The following is a 16,984-nucleotide window of genomic DNA, read 5'->3' as shown; positions in this document are numbered from 1 at the left end:
GCTTATCGTACATTTCCTTTTTTTTTAGATTTTTATTTATTTGATGGAGAGAGACAGCAAGAGTGAGAACACAAGCAGGGGGAGTGGGAGAGGGAGAAGCAGGCTTCCCGCCCAGCAGGGAGCCCGATGCGGGACTCGATCCCAGGACCCTGGGATCACAACCTGAGCCGAAAGCAGACGCTTAACGACTGAGCCACCCAGGCGCCCCACTTATCGCACATTTCCAATGTTGAAATTGTGAGAGAGATTTTCTGTTTGGAATGTGTATTAATCTCTTTGTGTCGTTCTTTGGCTCACCAACTGTATGAAGTATAGGGTTATATTTGAGGCTATTCAAACTACTCTGGTTTAAATTTGCCTTAGCTGGGAAAGACAAACACTTATTGGTACATACTATGCAGTCTTCTGCTTACTGTTATGAGCTGATGTTCCAGTGAAATATTGCTCCCCCCAATTTATTGAGAAACAATTGACATGTATCACTGTGTAAGTTTAAGGTGTACAACATGGTGATTTGACATACTTACATATTGCGGTATGATTACCACTGTCGTGTTTGTTAACATCTCCATCCTGTCACATAATTACCAGTTCTGTTTTCGTGGTGAGATTATTTAAGATCTACTCTCTTAGCGACTTTCAAGTCTATAATACAGTATTATTAACTATAAACACCATACTTCATGTTAGATGCTCAGAACGTGTTAATCTTATGACTGTAAGTTTGACCAGTATTTCCCCATTTCCCAGGTTACCCTCAGCCCCTGGTAACCACCACTCTACTCTCTGTGTCTCAGAGTTTAGCTTTTTTAGATTCCACATATAAGTGATATTATACGGTATTTGTCTTTTTTTTGAAGATTTTTATTTATGTATTTGACAGAGAGAGAGAAAGAGCACAAGTAGGGGGAGCAGCAGAGGGAGAGGGAGAAGCAGGCTCCCCACTGAGCAGGGAGTGCGATGTGGGATTCGATTCCAGGACCCTGGGATCATGACCTGAGCCGAAAGCAGACGCTTAACGACTGAGCCACCCAGGCGCCCCACTTATCGCACATTTCCAATGTTGAAATTGTGAGAGAGATTTTCTGTGTGGAATGTGTATTAATCTCTTTGTGTCGTTCTTTGGCTCACCAACTGTATGAAGTATAGGGTTATATTTGAGGCTATTCAAACTACTCTGGTTTAAATTTGCCTTAGCTGGGAAAGACAAACGCTTATTGGTACATACTATGCAGTCTTCTGCTTACTGTTATGAGCTGATGTTCCAGTGAAATATTGCTCCCCCCAATTTATTGAGAAACAATTGACATGTATCACTGTGTAAGTTTAAGGTGTACAACATGGTGATTTGACATACTTACATATTGCGGTATGATTACCACTGTCGTGTTTGTTAACATCTCCAACCTGTCACATAATTACCAGTTCTGTTTTCGTGGTGAGATTATTTAAGATCTACTCTCTTAGCGACTTTCAAGTCTATAATACAGTATTATTAACTATAAACACCATACTTCATGTTAGATGCTCAGAACGTGTTAATCTTATGACTGTAAGTTTGACCAGTATTTCCCCATTTCCCAGGTTACCCTCAGCCCCTGGTAACCACCACTCTACTCTCCGTGTCTCAGAGTTTAGCTTTTTTAGATTCCACATATAAGTGATATTATACAGTATTTGTCTTTTTTTTGAAGATTTTTATTTATGTATTTGACAGAGAGAGAGAAAGAGCAAAAGTAGGGGGAGCAGCAGAGGGAGAGGGAGAAGCAGGCTCCCCACTGAGCAGGGAGCGCGATGTGGGATTCGATTCCAGGACCCTGGGATCATGACCTGAGCCAAAGGCAGACGCTTAACCGACTGAGCCACCCAGGCGCCCCCGTATTTGTCTTTCTTTGTCTGACTTATCAGTTAAGTATTATTATTATTATTATTTTTTAAAGATTTTTTTTTTTTTTTATTTGACAGAGAGAGAGAGACAGCAAGAGCAGGAACACAAGCAGGGGGAGTGGGAGAGGTAGAAGCAGGCCTCCTGCCGAGCAGGGAGCCTGATGTGGGACTCGATCCCAGGACTCTGGGATCATGACCTGAGCGGAAGGCAGACGCTTAACGACTGAGCCACCCAGGCGCCCCAGTTAAGTATTATTTTATATAACCTTGCCAACTACCAGTCAATAGAATATTTGCGTGCTTGTTTGATAAATCTACAATTATAATGAGCATATATTTACAGATTTCCTTTACACTACAGCACTAAAGATTTTTAATTGATAACTTACATATAGTAAGATACATAAACCTTAAGCACAGAGCTTGATAAATCTTCATAAATGTACAGACCTGGAATATTTCCAGCTCCCAGCAGGCTCCCTCTTACCTTTGACTTCTTTCACTCAACATGAACTTGTGAGATTCATTTATGTTGTTGTGTGAAGCCGTAATCCATGGTTTTGCCTTGCTGTGCGGTATACGATACAATAACAATTTATCCAGCCATTCTACTGTGGATGGACTTTGTGTTTCCAGTTTAGAGCTCTTTCACGATGACTCGGCGGATTTACTTGGCTGACCCTAGGACTTGCTGAGGTCTATACAACTGACGGCCCCAGTACATTGCTTCAGCTGTGTCTCCTCTTGCAACGGACCTCCCGTCCTGGGTTCCTTCGTCTCTCTGCTGTTTAGAACAAGGTTGGAGGTTCTAGTAGGAACCTGATATTTACTTACATTTTATCATAAAAATAAGTCAAATATATGCTCTGTGCTTAAAACAGGAAAGTGCTGATTCTCTCTCTCTTTTTTTTTCTTTATGTCTAAAAGTGCTTGAGCATTGTAATACTCTTTTCTTTAGAATCAAAGCCAGCTTTCTCTAGATCATGCAGCTGTTCTGGGAGTTTAGTAGTTAACTGTTATCAAAATTGGATACTTCCTGTAGGGGCTGAATTTATCCCCTGACATTCATATGTTGAAGTGCTAACCCCCAATACCTCAGACTGTGACTCTGTTTGGAGATAGGGCCTTTAGAGAGGTGATTTAAGTTAAAATGAGGACTTTAGAGTGGGCCCCAATCCAATCTGATTGGTATCCTTATTAAGAAGAGAAAATTTGGGGACACCTGGGTGGCTCAGTCGGTTAAGCGTCTGCCTTCGGCTCAGGTCATGATCCCAGGGTCCTGGGATCGAGCCCCACCTTGGGCTCCCCGCTTGGCGGGGAGTCTGCTTCTCCCTCTGCCTCTGCCACTTTCCCTGCTTATGTTCTCTCTCTGACAAATAAAATCTTAAAAAAAAAAAATGAGAGAGAATTTGCGTACACGGGAAAGACACGAGGCACACATGCCCAGAGGAAAGACCATGTGAAGAGACAGCAGAGGGCAGCCGTCTGCAAGCCGAGGAGAGAGGCCTCAGAGGAAGCCTATCCTCTTGACACCTTGATTCCGGACTTCCAGCCTCCAGAACTGTGAGAAAGTAAATTCACGTTGCTTAAGCCTCCCAGGCGGTGGCATTTCGTGATAGCGGTGCCGGCAAACTAACACGCCTCCTCGAGTGAGTTTCCGGATGCCATAAGGTAACATTTATAAAATAAGTCAGCTCTCTGAAAGAGAGCAGAAAATTTTTCATTTTTAATCAGGAGCTTAGCAAACCCCAGCGTTTCAATGTGCCACAAACGAATCATTCAGTAGCGAACACCGTGCAGCCTGCGTGTTCTTCCTTTCCTGGTTTGGCTGCCTCCTGAATAATTTGAGATTTAGTTGCAGAAATCATACTCCTTTACCTTCAAATACTTCATATTTTTATGTAAGAATGTTCTCTTACATAATTGTCAAATTCAGAAAATTTAACACTGACATAGGCTATTACCTAACACATGGTCCACATTAAAATTGTGCCAGTTGTCCCAATAATTTCTTTTCTGGCAATCTCTCCTCTCCTTCCCACTTCTAGGACCACATGTTTCATTTAATTATCTTGTCTCTTTAATCTTGTTTGTTTGTTTATTTATTTTAAGTAAGTAACCTCTACACCCAACATGTGGCTTGAACTCACTACCTTGAGATCCAGAGTCACATGCTCTTCCAACTGGGCCAGCCAGGTGCCCCTCATATCTCTTTAATCTCCTTTAAACTTTGTCTACCATGACATCTACATTTTTAACAATTACACAGCAGGTGTTTTGTAAATGTTCCTCAGTCTGGGTTTGTCTGATGATTAGGTTCAGGTTATGCCTCTTTAGCATAATTGGAACTTTAGACTTGCATAGCTAGCTGTTCACACCACAAAGCAAAGATGCATGCAAGAGTTATCACACCCTTCCACTGCTTCAAAAGCAGCAAATACCACCTACATACTAAGAGGAACATATATATTTTTTAAAGGTTTTATTTATTTATTTGACAGAGAGAGCAAGCAAGCACGAGCAAGGGGAGCAGCAGAGGGGGTGGGGAAGCAGGCTCCCCGCTGAACAGGGAGCCCAAAGTGGGACTCGATCCCAGGACTCCGGGATCATGACCTGAGCCAAAGGCAGACGCTTAACCGACTGAGCCACCCAGGCGCCCCTAAGAGGAACATATCTGATAAATAAATTCACTTTGAAGTATTAGTGATGAAGAGTATTCTCCCCGAGTCAATACACCTGCTAGGCATCACTATTTTTTTTAAAGATTTATTTATTTATTGGGGGGTGGGGAAGGAGTGGGGGAGTGCGCGGAGGGGCAGAGGGAGAGGAAGAGAAAATCCTAAGCATACTCCCTGTGGAGGGCAGAGCCCATGCCCCGGCGTCACTATAATTTTTTTTTTTAAGATTTTTTTATTTATTTGAGAGAAAGAGCATGGGGGGAGGGTCAGTGGGGGTGGGAGAAGCAGACTCCCTACTGAGCAGGGAGCCTGAAGCAGGGACTCTATTCCAGGACCCTGGGATCATGACCTGAGCTGAAGGCAGACGCTTAACCAACTGAGCCACCCAGGCGCCCCATCACTGTATTTTTAAAGAACAATTTATTAGGCAAAAGGATGCATTTTTTTAAAGTCATGAGGCATGTGTTTTTAATTACAGGTGTAGGCTACTTCTCATATAGGCAACTCTATGCATGTTCAAGGGTGAGGAATGATGCAATTATACCCAGACTTATTTTGAAAACAGTCCTTGTTACAAAACCCTACAGGAGCAGCCTGCTTTCTATAACAGATGCAGTGAGTGAAGGACTGAAGCTGCTAAGCTTCAGTTTGTCTTGGTTTCCTGAGGTTTATATTATCAACCAGTGAGGTCTTCATGGACTAGATTTCAGAGCAGTTGAGTCTTGGATTGCAGAAGTTCTAATGTCTGGGGAGAGAAAGCCCCATCCAAGCAAATTCGTTTGGGCAGCTGGTGGCCCTGTGAGCACATGGAGTACCTAGGTGAGCAGCGAGCGGTGGAGGCGGGGAGCATGCTGGAATAGAGGGGGTCCAGAAAGGGAGGTGAGATTCAAACACGAACCTTTCCCTGTCTTCAAGTTTGCCCAAGGTTGGCCCTTTTCATCCTTCCTTCCTTCCTTCCTTCTTTCTCTCTCTCCCCCCTCCCTCCCTCTCTTTCTTTCTTTTTTAAAGATTTTATTTATTTGAGAGAACGAGCACACCTGCATGAGTGGGGGGAGGGGCAGAGGGAGAGGGAAAGAATCTTTTTTTTTTTTTTTTGAGGGAAAGAATCTTAAGCAGACTCCATGCTGAGTGTGGAGCCTGACCTGGGGCTCAGTCCCACAACCCCGAAATCATGACCTGAGCCGAAATCAAGAGTTGGATGCTCAACCGACTGAGCCACCCAGGCGCCCCTAGATTGGTCCTTTTCTGGTTATGCCCCACTACTCAGAAAGAAAGCAAATGAGAGAGCAAATACATTACAAAATACGAGTTTTTTAGCGAGGATTTCAAATACAGGTTTTATTTAAGCTTGTAATTTTGCAGCAAATATCTGTCCTTATAAGCAAGTTTGCTATGAAGTGAGTGAAGGAAATAATTTATTTTCTTCCTTTTTATCTTTTCATAAAGCAGAACAGCATGGTGTTCTTGGTCCCTCCATTCCCCAGACAACACTCCCAGCGCCCTCACGCCTTTGTGTCCCCTTTTTCCCTTTGTCGAAGTACCTGCACCGCAGCAACTTTTGCACCTGGGAGGGACAGGTGTAACCACTGACCCCCATACGCAAAAGCCCCGTTTCTGTGTTACAGGCAAGGGGAGCGGCACAAGCAGGAGGCAGCATTTTACGGAATGGCTACAGTGATAGCCAACAAATGCAGTCAGTGGGATTTATTCTTTCTGTTGCACCCTCGGGTTCCTATAGCTGAGTGAACTTACGTCTGTGGAGCTCTAGAGTTACCAGAACATCCATGTAAACTTTTAATCAGACTGTTGGGCCTAGACCCGTGTCGAAAGTTTTAGGGGAACTATGTAATCTAAGCTAGTATCCATACGATGATAATGGGAGAAACAGTGAGAGAGGAGGGGGTTGCTTAAAAAGTCACCATTAAGGTAACTTTAGATATTACAGTTAAAAATAGTTTTTTAAGGTAGGTAGTTTGGTTTATGATATCTTCAAGGTATTCTCTCAGACTCCCTGTAAGTTTGCTTTAATGTTTATAATTCTTTTGTTGTTGTTGTTAGAAAACTGAGTAGAGGGGCACCTGGGTGGCTCAGTCATTAAGCGTCTGCCTTGGCTCAGGTCATGATCCCAGGGTCCTAGGATCGAGTCCCACATTGGGCTCCCTGCTCCGCGGGAGGCCTGCTTCTCCCTCTCCCACTCCGCCCACTGTGTTCCCTCTCTCGCTGTCTCTCTCTCTCAAAAAATAAAATAAAATCTTAAAAAAAAAAGAAAACTGAGTGGATCTAGAAAGTTCTCACAAGAAAAAAAATTGTAACTATGTATGGTAATGGTTGCTAACTGGACTTATTGCGGTGATTATTTTGCAATATATACAAATGTGGAATCATCACATTGCACATCTGAAACTAATATAATATAATGTCAGTTACACCTCAGTGAAACAGTAAATGAATAACCACCAGCTACACCATTGCCAAATAGAGAATAAAACTATCAGTTTTCTACAATTTCCTTTAAAGTTTACTTTGTAAATGCACCCTGCTCTGTAAGTTTTCCAGTGAGTAAAAAGGGTGTCATTATTGTCTTCATTGGTTTATATCAATTTATTTAAATGCTTTTCACTTGAATTTAGAAGACAGAGCTGATTCTTCTGGCATCTCAGTATGTAGAGGAATTCTTGGAACTACCCATTTTAGGATTTTATTTGCATCAATATCCTGTGATCTTAAAAAATTGGGGATAAGGGTAATGCAGTTATTGCTCCCATTTTGCAAACCTGAATAACCTCTAAACCGATATCTTCCCTGCTGACAAGAAGAACAATTTCTAGTCTGTGGTGTTGAAGGTACTTCAAGTCCAGTTGTTTTAGTTTGGAAGAAGAAAGCAGAAATCTGTTTATAGTCTTCTCTGAGGCACTGGCTGCTTTTGCTTCAGCATATTTGGGGCTTCTCTTTTCTATCTGCTTTCCTCAGATGAGCTTCCTCTCCAGAGTCTTCCCCTGGGAAAATATTTATAATGAGGAGTAAGGCGACCGTGTGGCCAAAAAAATGGACGAAACAGAAACCGGTGGTTGCACTTCTGAGGAAGGAAAGGTCTGTGTGGAAACCTAAAGTGGACTCTAGGCCCTTGCCATGGAAAAAAATGAAAGGGACACTTGGGTGTCCTTGTGACGAGCTGGATCCTTGTCACCGGATTCCTCCTGGGGGGTGGAGGGCTGAGCGTAAAGATCTGGCAGTCTGTAGGACCTCCATTATCTTGTGAGCCTCCAGGAGGGGTGGCTCCCTCTTTTTGTCCTGCGGAGAGAAACGTGCAAGTCAGGAAACAGGCCTGATCACAGAAGCAGAAGGGAAATCCTTTAGGTGGTAGCAGGGCAGAAAGACTAGGAGAGAGAACTAGAGAAGTCTCAAAGTGTGTTTGAAAAAACCGCCAAGGTCCAACAGAATGAAACATGACACACCTCATGACCCAGCAGTCCCACACTGGGGAATGAATCCAAGAGAAACGGGTGCATATATCTACAAAAGACTACTTCAGGAATGTTCATAGCAGCCCGATTCATATTAGCTTAAACTTGGAAACAGGGCAAGTGTCCATCAGTAGGAGAATGGTTAACCAAACTGTATACACAATGAAAAGGAAGCCACGAGAAGAAAGAGATACTACAACAACACGGGGGCATCCCATGGGTGTTCCGCTGAGCAGAGGGAGTTAGACACAGAAGAGTACAGACTGTAAGATCCCACTTACGTAAGTTCAAGGAAAAAACTGATCTACGGTTAAAAAAATTGCAAAAAAAGTAACTAATTTACAGTTAGGGTAGGTTTTATTTTGTGGAAAAAGTAGAATTCTTTAGATCTTGATCCAGAGGGTTGTCACATGGATATGGAGGTACACACACACACACACACTCACATGCACACACACATATTTATATTTACACACGTGTATGTATATAACATACATATATGTGTATATGTAAAATGTGATCAGTCTGTACCTTTAAGATTTGTCTATGTTATTGTTCATAAATTATAACTGAATAAAGAAAATTCAGTAGAGAAAAAGAGTTAATGTTAAGAAAATAAAAATAACTGCCCTTCCTGAGGGCTGTTAATCCCAGAGGTGCGCTTCACTTGACCTAGCAGTGAAATCATTCCCTAAAGAGGAAGGGGAACAAGCACTGAGAACCAGGATGAAATTTGTTTCTGAGAAGAAATTTGGATCAAGCTCAAGTGTCAAGGTCTCAAGGTCTTCTCTAGAGAGAAGACCCTTCTCTATATCATGCAATTGACTTGGCTGTGAAATAGTAAGCTTCCTTCAGAAACTTATTCCTTCACTTTCTTGGAGGCTTACAATACAGGCCTGGAATGGGCTGCTGAGTGTGAACGATGAAAAAACAAACTCCTACAGGAAGCTGAGAGTACTGAAGTGCTTCAAAAGAGCTAGGTTCCCTTTAATTTTGGAACAACCTAATCCAGATTTCTTGGTTGTATAGGATATGCCTATTGCCTGCTTGTGTTCATAGCTCCTTCTGGAGATTCTGTTTTACCCACAACCTCTGGAAAGGTCAGTCCTACATATCCTTGGCTATGGCTGATTGGCCTGCTGATAGACACTCAGCTCATTCATTGGCTGACCAGTACCAATCAGATTCTCATTTGAGAATTTCAACAAAGAGACTCAGTTGGTGGAAGATGTTAGTAGAAAGTGCAGGGCAGGGACTGGAGTATTAGGTTTTGGCTAGTTGAATGCTGAGTAAGTAGAGAAGCCAGTCTTTCCAAAGAAGCTATAACATGGGAAGGCCCGAAAAAGAGAGACAAGAGACTATGTGGTAACAGAATGGTGATGAGAGAAGCATTGGTTCTTGACTTTCCAGGGCTGATCCCTCTGAAGCCTGGATGTGCTCAAGGTTCATGGAGATATCCTTTTAGTAATCACTCTACCTCCAGCTCTACTCTACTCTTTTCTTAAGTTAGTTGAATGGGTGTCTACTCTGAATGAAATACTGACCCTTTCTTCCATACCCACCCAGGCTACTGAGTATTGAAATCCTATGATTAAAACTAGATTAAGACGTTTCAAACCACAGAAGATGATTAAATCCCACATCACTCATTCTTTACTCCTACACAGATCAGTTCTGAACCTTTGTAACATGAAAACTTTCTGTAAGATGAGAATCCAGTCCTTAGCGGAGAAGCTAGCTTTATTCTTAAGCTCCATCTTGACATTTTTGTTATCAGATCAGACTTAGCTAGGCCTGAGCTCTGCTACTCAGGCTGTATTCCAGATGTTAAAAACAAACCAACTACCCACCCCTTGTGCTCATCTCATTTCTTAAACCTGAGGCTACTCACCAAATCCTCCTGCTGACTACGGGGTGTTAGAACCTGCTAGGCAGCTTTTCTCTAATTCTGGGATGTCCTGCAGTGTTCAGCGCTCTCTTCTGGGAATTTCCAAGGTCTCCAGATCAAGATACAAGCTTGTCCCAGTAACCAACCCAAGAATGTGGGCAGGACCACATAAAACTACATTCTTCCGGTGAACTAGACACATGATGACTATTTCAGGTCACTGATTGGCCAGCACAAGTGTTGTAAAATGTGGGAACCACAGGGATTGATTTGGGAAACTGTCACAGGGTAAGGCCACACATTTGGGTAAGGAGGTTGATGCCATTCATGGTCTCCAACTCTGGCTGAGTTGACACTGCTCATCCATTCTTTGTTTCTCCTTGTTCTCCAGTCCCGCTGTCTTCTAAACCTTTGACATTCTCCTCAAAGCCTCTTCAAAATTCTCATTCTTCTTCATTCATTTGAAGAATTCTCTTCAGAAGTCTCTCTACCTTTCTAAGTAGACTACCTAGCTTCATATTTCAGAAAGAAAACTTCAGTGATCTGCTAATGAACTTCCTTGGTTCCTATGTCTCTCCAGAGAGAAGTCTACACAGTTCCAGCTCGATTCTCACGCCTCCCCCCCACCTTTAATCTACTGGAATCTGACTGTGCTTTCTCTACTCCACAAAAACTACTTTGGCAAAGTCATCAATGGTCCTGAGCTTTTACCAAGTTGGTTCCAGAAGCCTAAGGACCATTTCCTGTCTTTTTTGCCTGGCTAACTCCTACACAGATTTCATGCCTCATTTCCTCAGGGAGCCTTTCCTACCCTGAGGCTGGCTTAAGGCCCTTGGCAGTATATTTCCATACCACCCTGGGGGTCCACTTTTGGAATACTCATCAGTCATGTCATTACTATTCGTGGTTATATTCCTCCTCCACTGAAACATCCACATGACCATCCTGTAGACCGCTGTCTCCTCATCTCTAGGGCCTGCAGCGGAATTGAACTGATTGAGAGAAATCTCTGTTTCTGTAATTGCAAAAGTTACCATCTTTCCACCTCTCAGGGATAATCTGATCATTATAAATAAATGTTTTTCAGTATGTAGCATACTGACATGCCACCAAAGGCACGGAAGGCCAAAGATGAGAACACTTCTGCGACCTTGATCAGACCAAAGTAGGTCAAATATTTCCACGCAGATTGAAAACACTTTGAGCGGCAGAAGAGCATAGTGTTTAAAAGCATGGACTCTAGAACTGGGTTCCCTGAGCTCTGCCGTTTAGTAACTGTGACCATTGACAGGTTCCTCAACTTTTCTGAGTTTCCTTATCCTTATTTATAAAATGAAGAAAATAATACTACCTATCTCATTGGCTTTTTGTGTTATCTGAAATAAGATATGTAAAGTGCTCAGAACATGTCTGACTCACGGTATGCATTTAGTAGGTGTTTCCTAGTGTTATTATTCATCTTGAATGTTATGGAAAGATTCTATCAATACAAGCCCCATTTTCTTGGGCCCATCTTGTTACACTTTATATATAAAATCTGTACACTACTGATAGGACTAAAGCCTACAGATGTATTAGAACAGGACCTGCATGAGAGCAGAGACTGTTGATCCTGTTGGTCACGGCTCTGTCCCTAGCACCCACAGCGGTCCCTGGCTTAGAGTGGTGCTCAGGACATAGTCAAGAAATTGAATGAATGGGCAGGCAGATGTTGAGGGTTCCTCTCTGTAGATTTTTGTGAAGCTCAGTGAGTACTTAATTCCAGTCCCAGAAAATTTTCAATAATAACTTACATTTAAACTTAGAGTGTAATAAAAAATCAAGCCAAAATATTGCTTGAAGTTTGGAAATCAATTTTAAGTGGGTTTATTATAGTCTAGACATGAAATGCATAGCATACCAATAGCTAATACTTTTTTTTTTTTAAGTAAGGATGAGAAGTTCCTTTTCTTTAAAAAAAAACACAATTACCTGTAGTCTGTGGTTATTTGGGCAGACAATAAATGGTTTGTAATGAACAGTACTGATTTTTAAGAGAAGTAATCTTTATACATGATGTTCGAGTATGCAGTTCTTCCTTTATATGGCTCATGGAATCATAGAAAAATTCTAATGGGCTTTCAGAGTTGAACCAGAAAGGAATATAGGTCCTATGATGAATTTACTCACAATAACTGTAACTGAGTTCATTTTGTAGACTCACAGAATGATTGGCTATTTTGGTCAAATCTCTAATTCTACAGAGAAAGAATCTGGAGCCCAGAAAGTGTCACCAAGTCCTATTTCAATTCCGTGCTCACATCTCATTTCTCCAGCGCGCAGGCTACTGTGCTAGGTGCTATGGCAAATGCAGAGATGGAAAGACCCAGGGCGGCACTCGAGAGGCGCGCAGACGCGCGGATACACGGGTCTGTGACACAGAGCAGAATGCGGTACGGGTCACGGGTGATGTACAAACGGCTGTAAGAATTCCCAGATGTCACAGAGAGAGGGAGAGAGATTGCAAGTTTTCATTTATGTGTCTTAAGAAAGTCTTTGCGAGGGCAACACCATGGTGACGTTTAAACGCCAGCACACGAAGCCGAATTGCAATGAACAGGTGAGAGCGGCAAGAGGGAGCGGCCAGAGCCGCCGTGGAGGAGGGAGAGGACGACAGGGCGAGTCTGGACACCCGCACACGGCCCGACGGGGCGGCGCCGCAGCCCGGGTAAGCGAGCGGCGAACTGGCACCGAGGCTGCTTGGATAGAGCGAAGCTACATTTGAAGGATTCCCATGCCAGTCTGCCGGACGGTGGGGAAGCATGAGCCAAATCCAGAAGTCAAATCTCACCTTTTAATTGGTGCTTTTTAGATGTGAACAAACCTATAATCCCATTAGAACTTGTTCAGCTGTATATTTACAAAGGTTCCTGAAGAGTGCTTCACTTTCTGGAAAGATGTCAGGTGGCTAGTGCTATTTTACGAAGCCTCTTTTAGATGTCACATTCCGCAGGTGGTGCTTGGGGGTCTGGTCTTGGGAGCAGGGCGGTGTGATCGCCCTCTGATCGCCAGAGTTCGGGCAGAGGTTGGGCAAGGTGATCTCTGGTGGTCTCACCCCCAGCCTTGGGGGAGGGGAGCAAAGAACGTGTTGGGGGATGAGCAGGGTGTGGCTGAGCCCCTGCAGAGCCCTCAGGGACTTGGGTTGATCCTGGGTCTCGCCTCCCTGAACAGTATCTAGTTCTGGAACTAAGGTGAGCTGTGAAACAACATTAGACCCAGGTCCCCCAGCATTTTTCCCCCTCCTTCCTCCTTATCCTCTCCTCCCTAGCCTTTTCTCTCCTTCCCCCAGGGGTTTGCAGACCAATTTTAAAGTTCAGGACACCTGGGAATTTTCGTCATGGGGGAAAGGAAAGAGAATAGGAGCAGTGAAGAGATAGAATCTAATATAATCTTAGAGAAAGAAATCTATGCTCACTTTAGTAGCACCAAGATTCAGCTGACTAGTTGCGATTAATTAAATCACTTAACAAACAGAGACTGAACAGCCACCATATGCAAATTACTGTGCTGCTGGGGATAACACGAAGGATGTTGCTGTAATTCAGGGTGGAAATTGTTACCTCTACAACAGTAATAACTAGTATAGTGTTTTAAGCTTGAAGAGCTTTTCTGGCATGACAGCTCATTTGGTCCTCATAACCCCCATAATGATTATCCTTATCCGTCACTTCACATACAAGGGGACTGATACCAGAAAGGTTTAGTACGTCTAACGTCACATAGTTAGGGCTGAGAGTAGGATCAAGGTCTTCAGATGATAAATTTTAGCTTCTTTCTCCTTTAATCACACAAGCTAATGGAAGCTGACAAAATGATTTCCAATTTATGGATATGGATATAGTCACGGAGCCAAATCTTGTCTTTTCACACAACTTATTAATTAGGGACCCACAGGATCATAAACACAAAACCCTTACCTTCTGCCACAGTTACCACCACCCAGCAGACCAACAGCAAGTAGGAGAAGCAGAGTCTGCGAGCCATGACTTCCACCCTGCACAGTCTCTGCCCCGGACCCAAGGTTGCTTTAAAGGGGGGTCGGTGAGTCACCCGCAGCCTGATTCAGGTAATTTGCATTTGCATAGTGGACCACAGGGATCGGGGCCTGCGGTGTGAGGGTGAGAAATCAGCAAGGAAATTCCAGACAGTATTTATCAACCAGAAGCTTCTTGCAATGACAGCCAAACATCATTCCTCTGTCCTTGGAGTCAGATTGTGGAGAACCGCGCCCTCACTATCCTTTTAATCCCCTCAAATCTTCTCTCCCGTTAGCGTCTTCTCTTTACTTGCTCTATGGGCCTCCCTCTGCAAGAGAAAGAGTCTCTCTAGGAAATACTCAACAGTGCTTCCCTCTGTGTAGTTTACTTACTCAAAAAAAGCCGAACAGGATGGGGAGGACATTATCCAAAGGCTTCCGGCCCCGGGTGGCTTGAAGACGCTGTTCTCAGGCTTCGGATCAGAGCTTACGGCTGTTTCTTCTCTTCTCTGCTTTTGTCGAGGAACCAAGGGCAGCGGTGTCAGAAAGCTATCTTGTCGAGTAGCCGCCATGGTCGCTGTCTACACAAACAGGAATCATTTGGGAGATTAACTGAGTTGTCCTTCCAGGGCTCCTTCTGATTCATCATATTGCCCCTATGATGGACGTGATACATCTGTGCCTGGTTTGTTTCTTGAGGGAAGAACTCTTGTCTGTCTGGAGGGAATGGGAGGGGATGGCCACAGGTGAGTAAGAGCATGGATCTTGGAGTTGGAAAAATTGGCTCCAGTCTTTTTTTTTTTTTAAGAAGTCTTTTTTCTTTTTTCTTTTTTTTAAAGATTTTATTTATTTATTTGACAGAGAGAGACACAGCGAGGGAGGGAACACAAGCAGGGGGAGTGGGAGAGGGAGAAGCAGGCCTCCCGCGGAGCAGGGAGCCCGATGTGGGGCTCCATCCCAGGACCCTGGGATCATGACCTGAGCTGAAGGCAGACGCTTAACGACTGAGCCACCTGGGCGCCCCATAACTGGCTCCAATCTGGATGCCTTTTCTTCCTGTGGCGTGACCAAGAGTGAGTCTCTGAGACTTGAAGCCGCAGGTGCCTCATCTGTAAAATGGGTATTTCCCTCAGAGGATTGTTGTGCTGAATAAAAGAAGTGATTGACCTACAGCTCCAACCACAGTGCCTGGCCCATGGAAGGGAGAGGTTATGGCTGTGATTAAATTATAGTGACTCCAATTCTTAATTTGCTCTCTTAGGAGGTTAGACTTGTCCAATCATTCAGTCACTCAAAAGGCCTCACTTTGAGCAGAACATTTTCCTGGGCATTGCAGGAAGAACAAAACAGAAGCCAGTCCCTGGCTCCGAAGGGCTAACAATCTAACGGGGGAGAAATAAAATGCAAACTGAGGACCAAAATGAGTAAGAATGCAAAGAATCACAAACTAGAAAGTGGTAAATCGTACAGGCCTGATGATGATCCTAGGCAAAATTCTAGGACAGATGGACCGTTCGTCAGCAGTTTGGAAAGGAAGCAGGGATCATGGAGAACAAGCTCAGTTCCTTAGCTCAAGGCATTCATCACATCCCAGACACTGGTCTCGGTGCCAGGGCTAAAAGATGGGGTTCTGCTCTCATGGAGCTTATGGTCTGGCAGGGACATCAAATATTAACTAGGGAATAACAATAAGGGGTTTTGAGGATTAAGGGAGAGGAAGTACTGGAGGTTATGAAGCAGAGAAACATCTATAATTTTACGTGAGTGAGTATTACATATATTGATGAGGGACAGAGGCAGAAAAATGTTCATCTTTAGCCCAGAAAGCTGACCTATAGCCTGCATCGTTCTGATAAGGATCAAATATTGCTGGCTGCTACGTTCTTAAAGGGTCTCATGACTGTCTGCACATCTCACTGATAGCTAATACCCAGCTGAATGATAAACTCCAGAGAAATCTTGCGAAAGTAGTTTTACAAGTAGAAACTCGAAGAAGACATCTATGATCTAATACTCCCTGCATGTCCCCTCCCCCTTGAGCATGAAGCATATAACCACCAGCTTCACACAGCAAAAGTGCACCTCTTCCTGCCCACGGGTCCTGTCCCAGTGCTATGATAAAACCACCTTTTTGCACCAAAAACGTCTCAAGAAATCTTTTTTGGCGTTTGCTCATAGCCCCATGTCATATGCTACTTTGCCCCCTGCACTGGAAACACATTGCCTTGCCAATCAAATTAGATCCATGTAATCTCTTTACCTACTGCCTAGTGTTCCGTTTTATGGATTTATTGTAAATTATTTAATCAAACTTTTATTTATTTTAAAAAATATTTATTTATTTGAGAGAGAGAGAGAGACAGAGTGAGAGAGAGCATGGTTTGGGGAGCAGAGGGAGAGGGAGAAGCAGGGAGCCCGATGTGGGGCTTGATCCAGGGCCCTGGGATCATGACCTGAGTTGAAGGCAGACGTTTAACTGACTGAGCCTCCCAGGTGCCACTAACCAAACTTTTAGTTGATGGAGATTTGTGTTATTTCTTCCGATCCTCTTTCTTTTCTGTATTGGATATCTGATGAGCTTTCCATTTAAATGTTCATGAAAATAAATAACAAAAGCAAAATGGTGTAATTTTTTCCCCTGTTTGCATCTATTGTCCTACAATTTATGAAGTAATGAAGCTTCAAAAGGAACAAATTTTTTTTCAAGTATATAACAAAACCTTTGTTCTGTTGATAATATCAAAAGGAACGAGAGAGAAGTGGAGTGAGAGAAGAGCCGACAGGTAGATTTATCTATCACATAATCACCCAGTGTCTCAGGTAGTGCTCTACACTATAGATTATTCTTCTGTTTGGATGAATTTCCTGCCCACCGGGAACAAGCTATGGAGAGGTGGACCTAGGCTGCTGACTCTGCCCCCTTCTCTTTGAGAAAATATTAATTCCGAATGCATGGCATCTAACCACCAGACCCTAAATTTGTTCTATTATTTTTCTGGGAGACTTAAAAGATACTCATGCAAATGGGGCTAAGCTCCCCTGCTAGGTCTGC

General features: G+C 43.4%; 1 protein-coding gene across 2 annotated transcripts; it reads right to left on the bottom strand.

Annotated features, from left to right (window-relative positions):
- Positions 1 to 5,020: 5,020 nt before the first annotated feature.
- On the bottom strand, positions 5,021 to 14,937 carry ODAPH (odontogenesis associated phosphoprotein). Of its 2 annotated transcripts, none has more exons than XM_036109357.2 (2): positions 13,874 to 14,163; positions 5,021 to 7,856 (listed from the first exon to the last, which is right to left on the bottom strand). In XM_036109357.2, the coding sequence occupies exons 1-2, from the start codon at positions 13,938 to 13,940 to the stop codon at positions 7,519 to 7,521; spliced, it is 405 nt and encodes a 134-aa protein (XP_035965250.1). In that variant the 5' UTR covers positions 13,941 to 14,163; the 3' UTR covers positions 5,021 to 7,518. The 2 variants fall into 2 exon arrangements, 1 of the variants encoding a protein (XP_035965250.1); XR_013446383.1 differs by lacking the exon at positions 13,874 to 14,163 and adding an exon at positions 14,326 to 14,937 and having other exon boundaries at positions 7,800 to 7,856.
- Positions 14,938 to 16,984: the final 2,047 nt, after the last annotated feature.

The sequence above is a fragment of the Halichoerus grypus genome, chromosome 3, assembly GCF_964656455.1.
Source record: "Halichoerus grypus chromosome 3, mHalGry1.hap1.1, whole genome shotgun sequence".
In the NCBI taxonomy this organism is placed as follows: Eukaryota; Metazoa; Chordata; class Mammalia; order Carnivora; family Phocidae; genus Halichoerus; species Halichoerus grypus.
This window is presented reverse-complemented; position numbering and strand designations above follow the sequence as displayed.

What these genes read in the sequence shown, in the direction of transcription:
- ODAPH (XM_036109357.2), bottom strand. Translation starts at nt 13,940, where the DNA reads ATGGCTCGCAGACTCTGCTTCTCCTACTTGCTGTTGGTCTGCTGGGTG. An exon ending in GGTGGTAACTGTGGCAGAAG is followed by an intron (nt 7,857 to 13,873) that starts GTAAGGGTTTTG and finishes TTCTCTCCGCAG; the next exon opens with GACAAAAAGAGGGAGCCACC.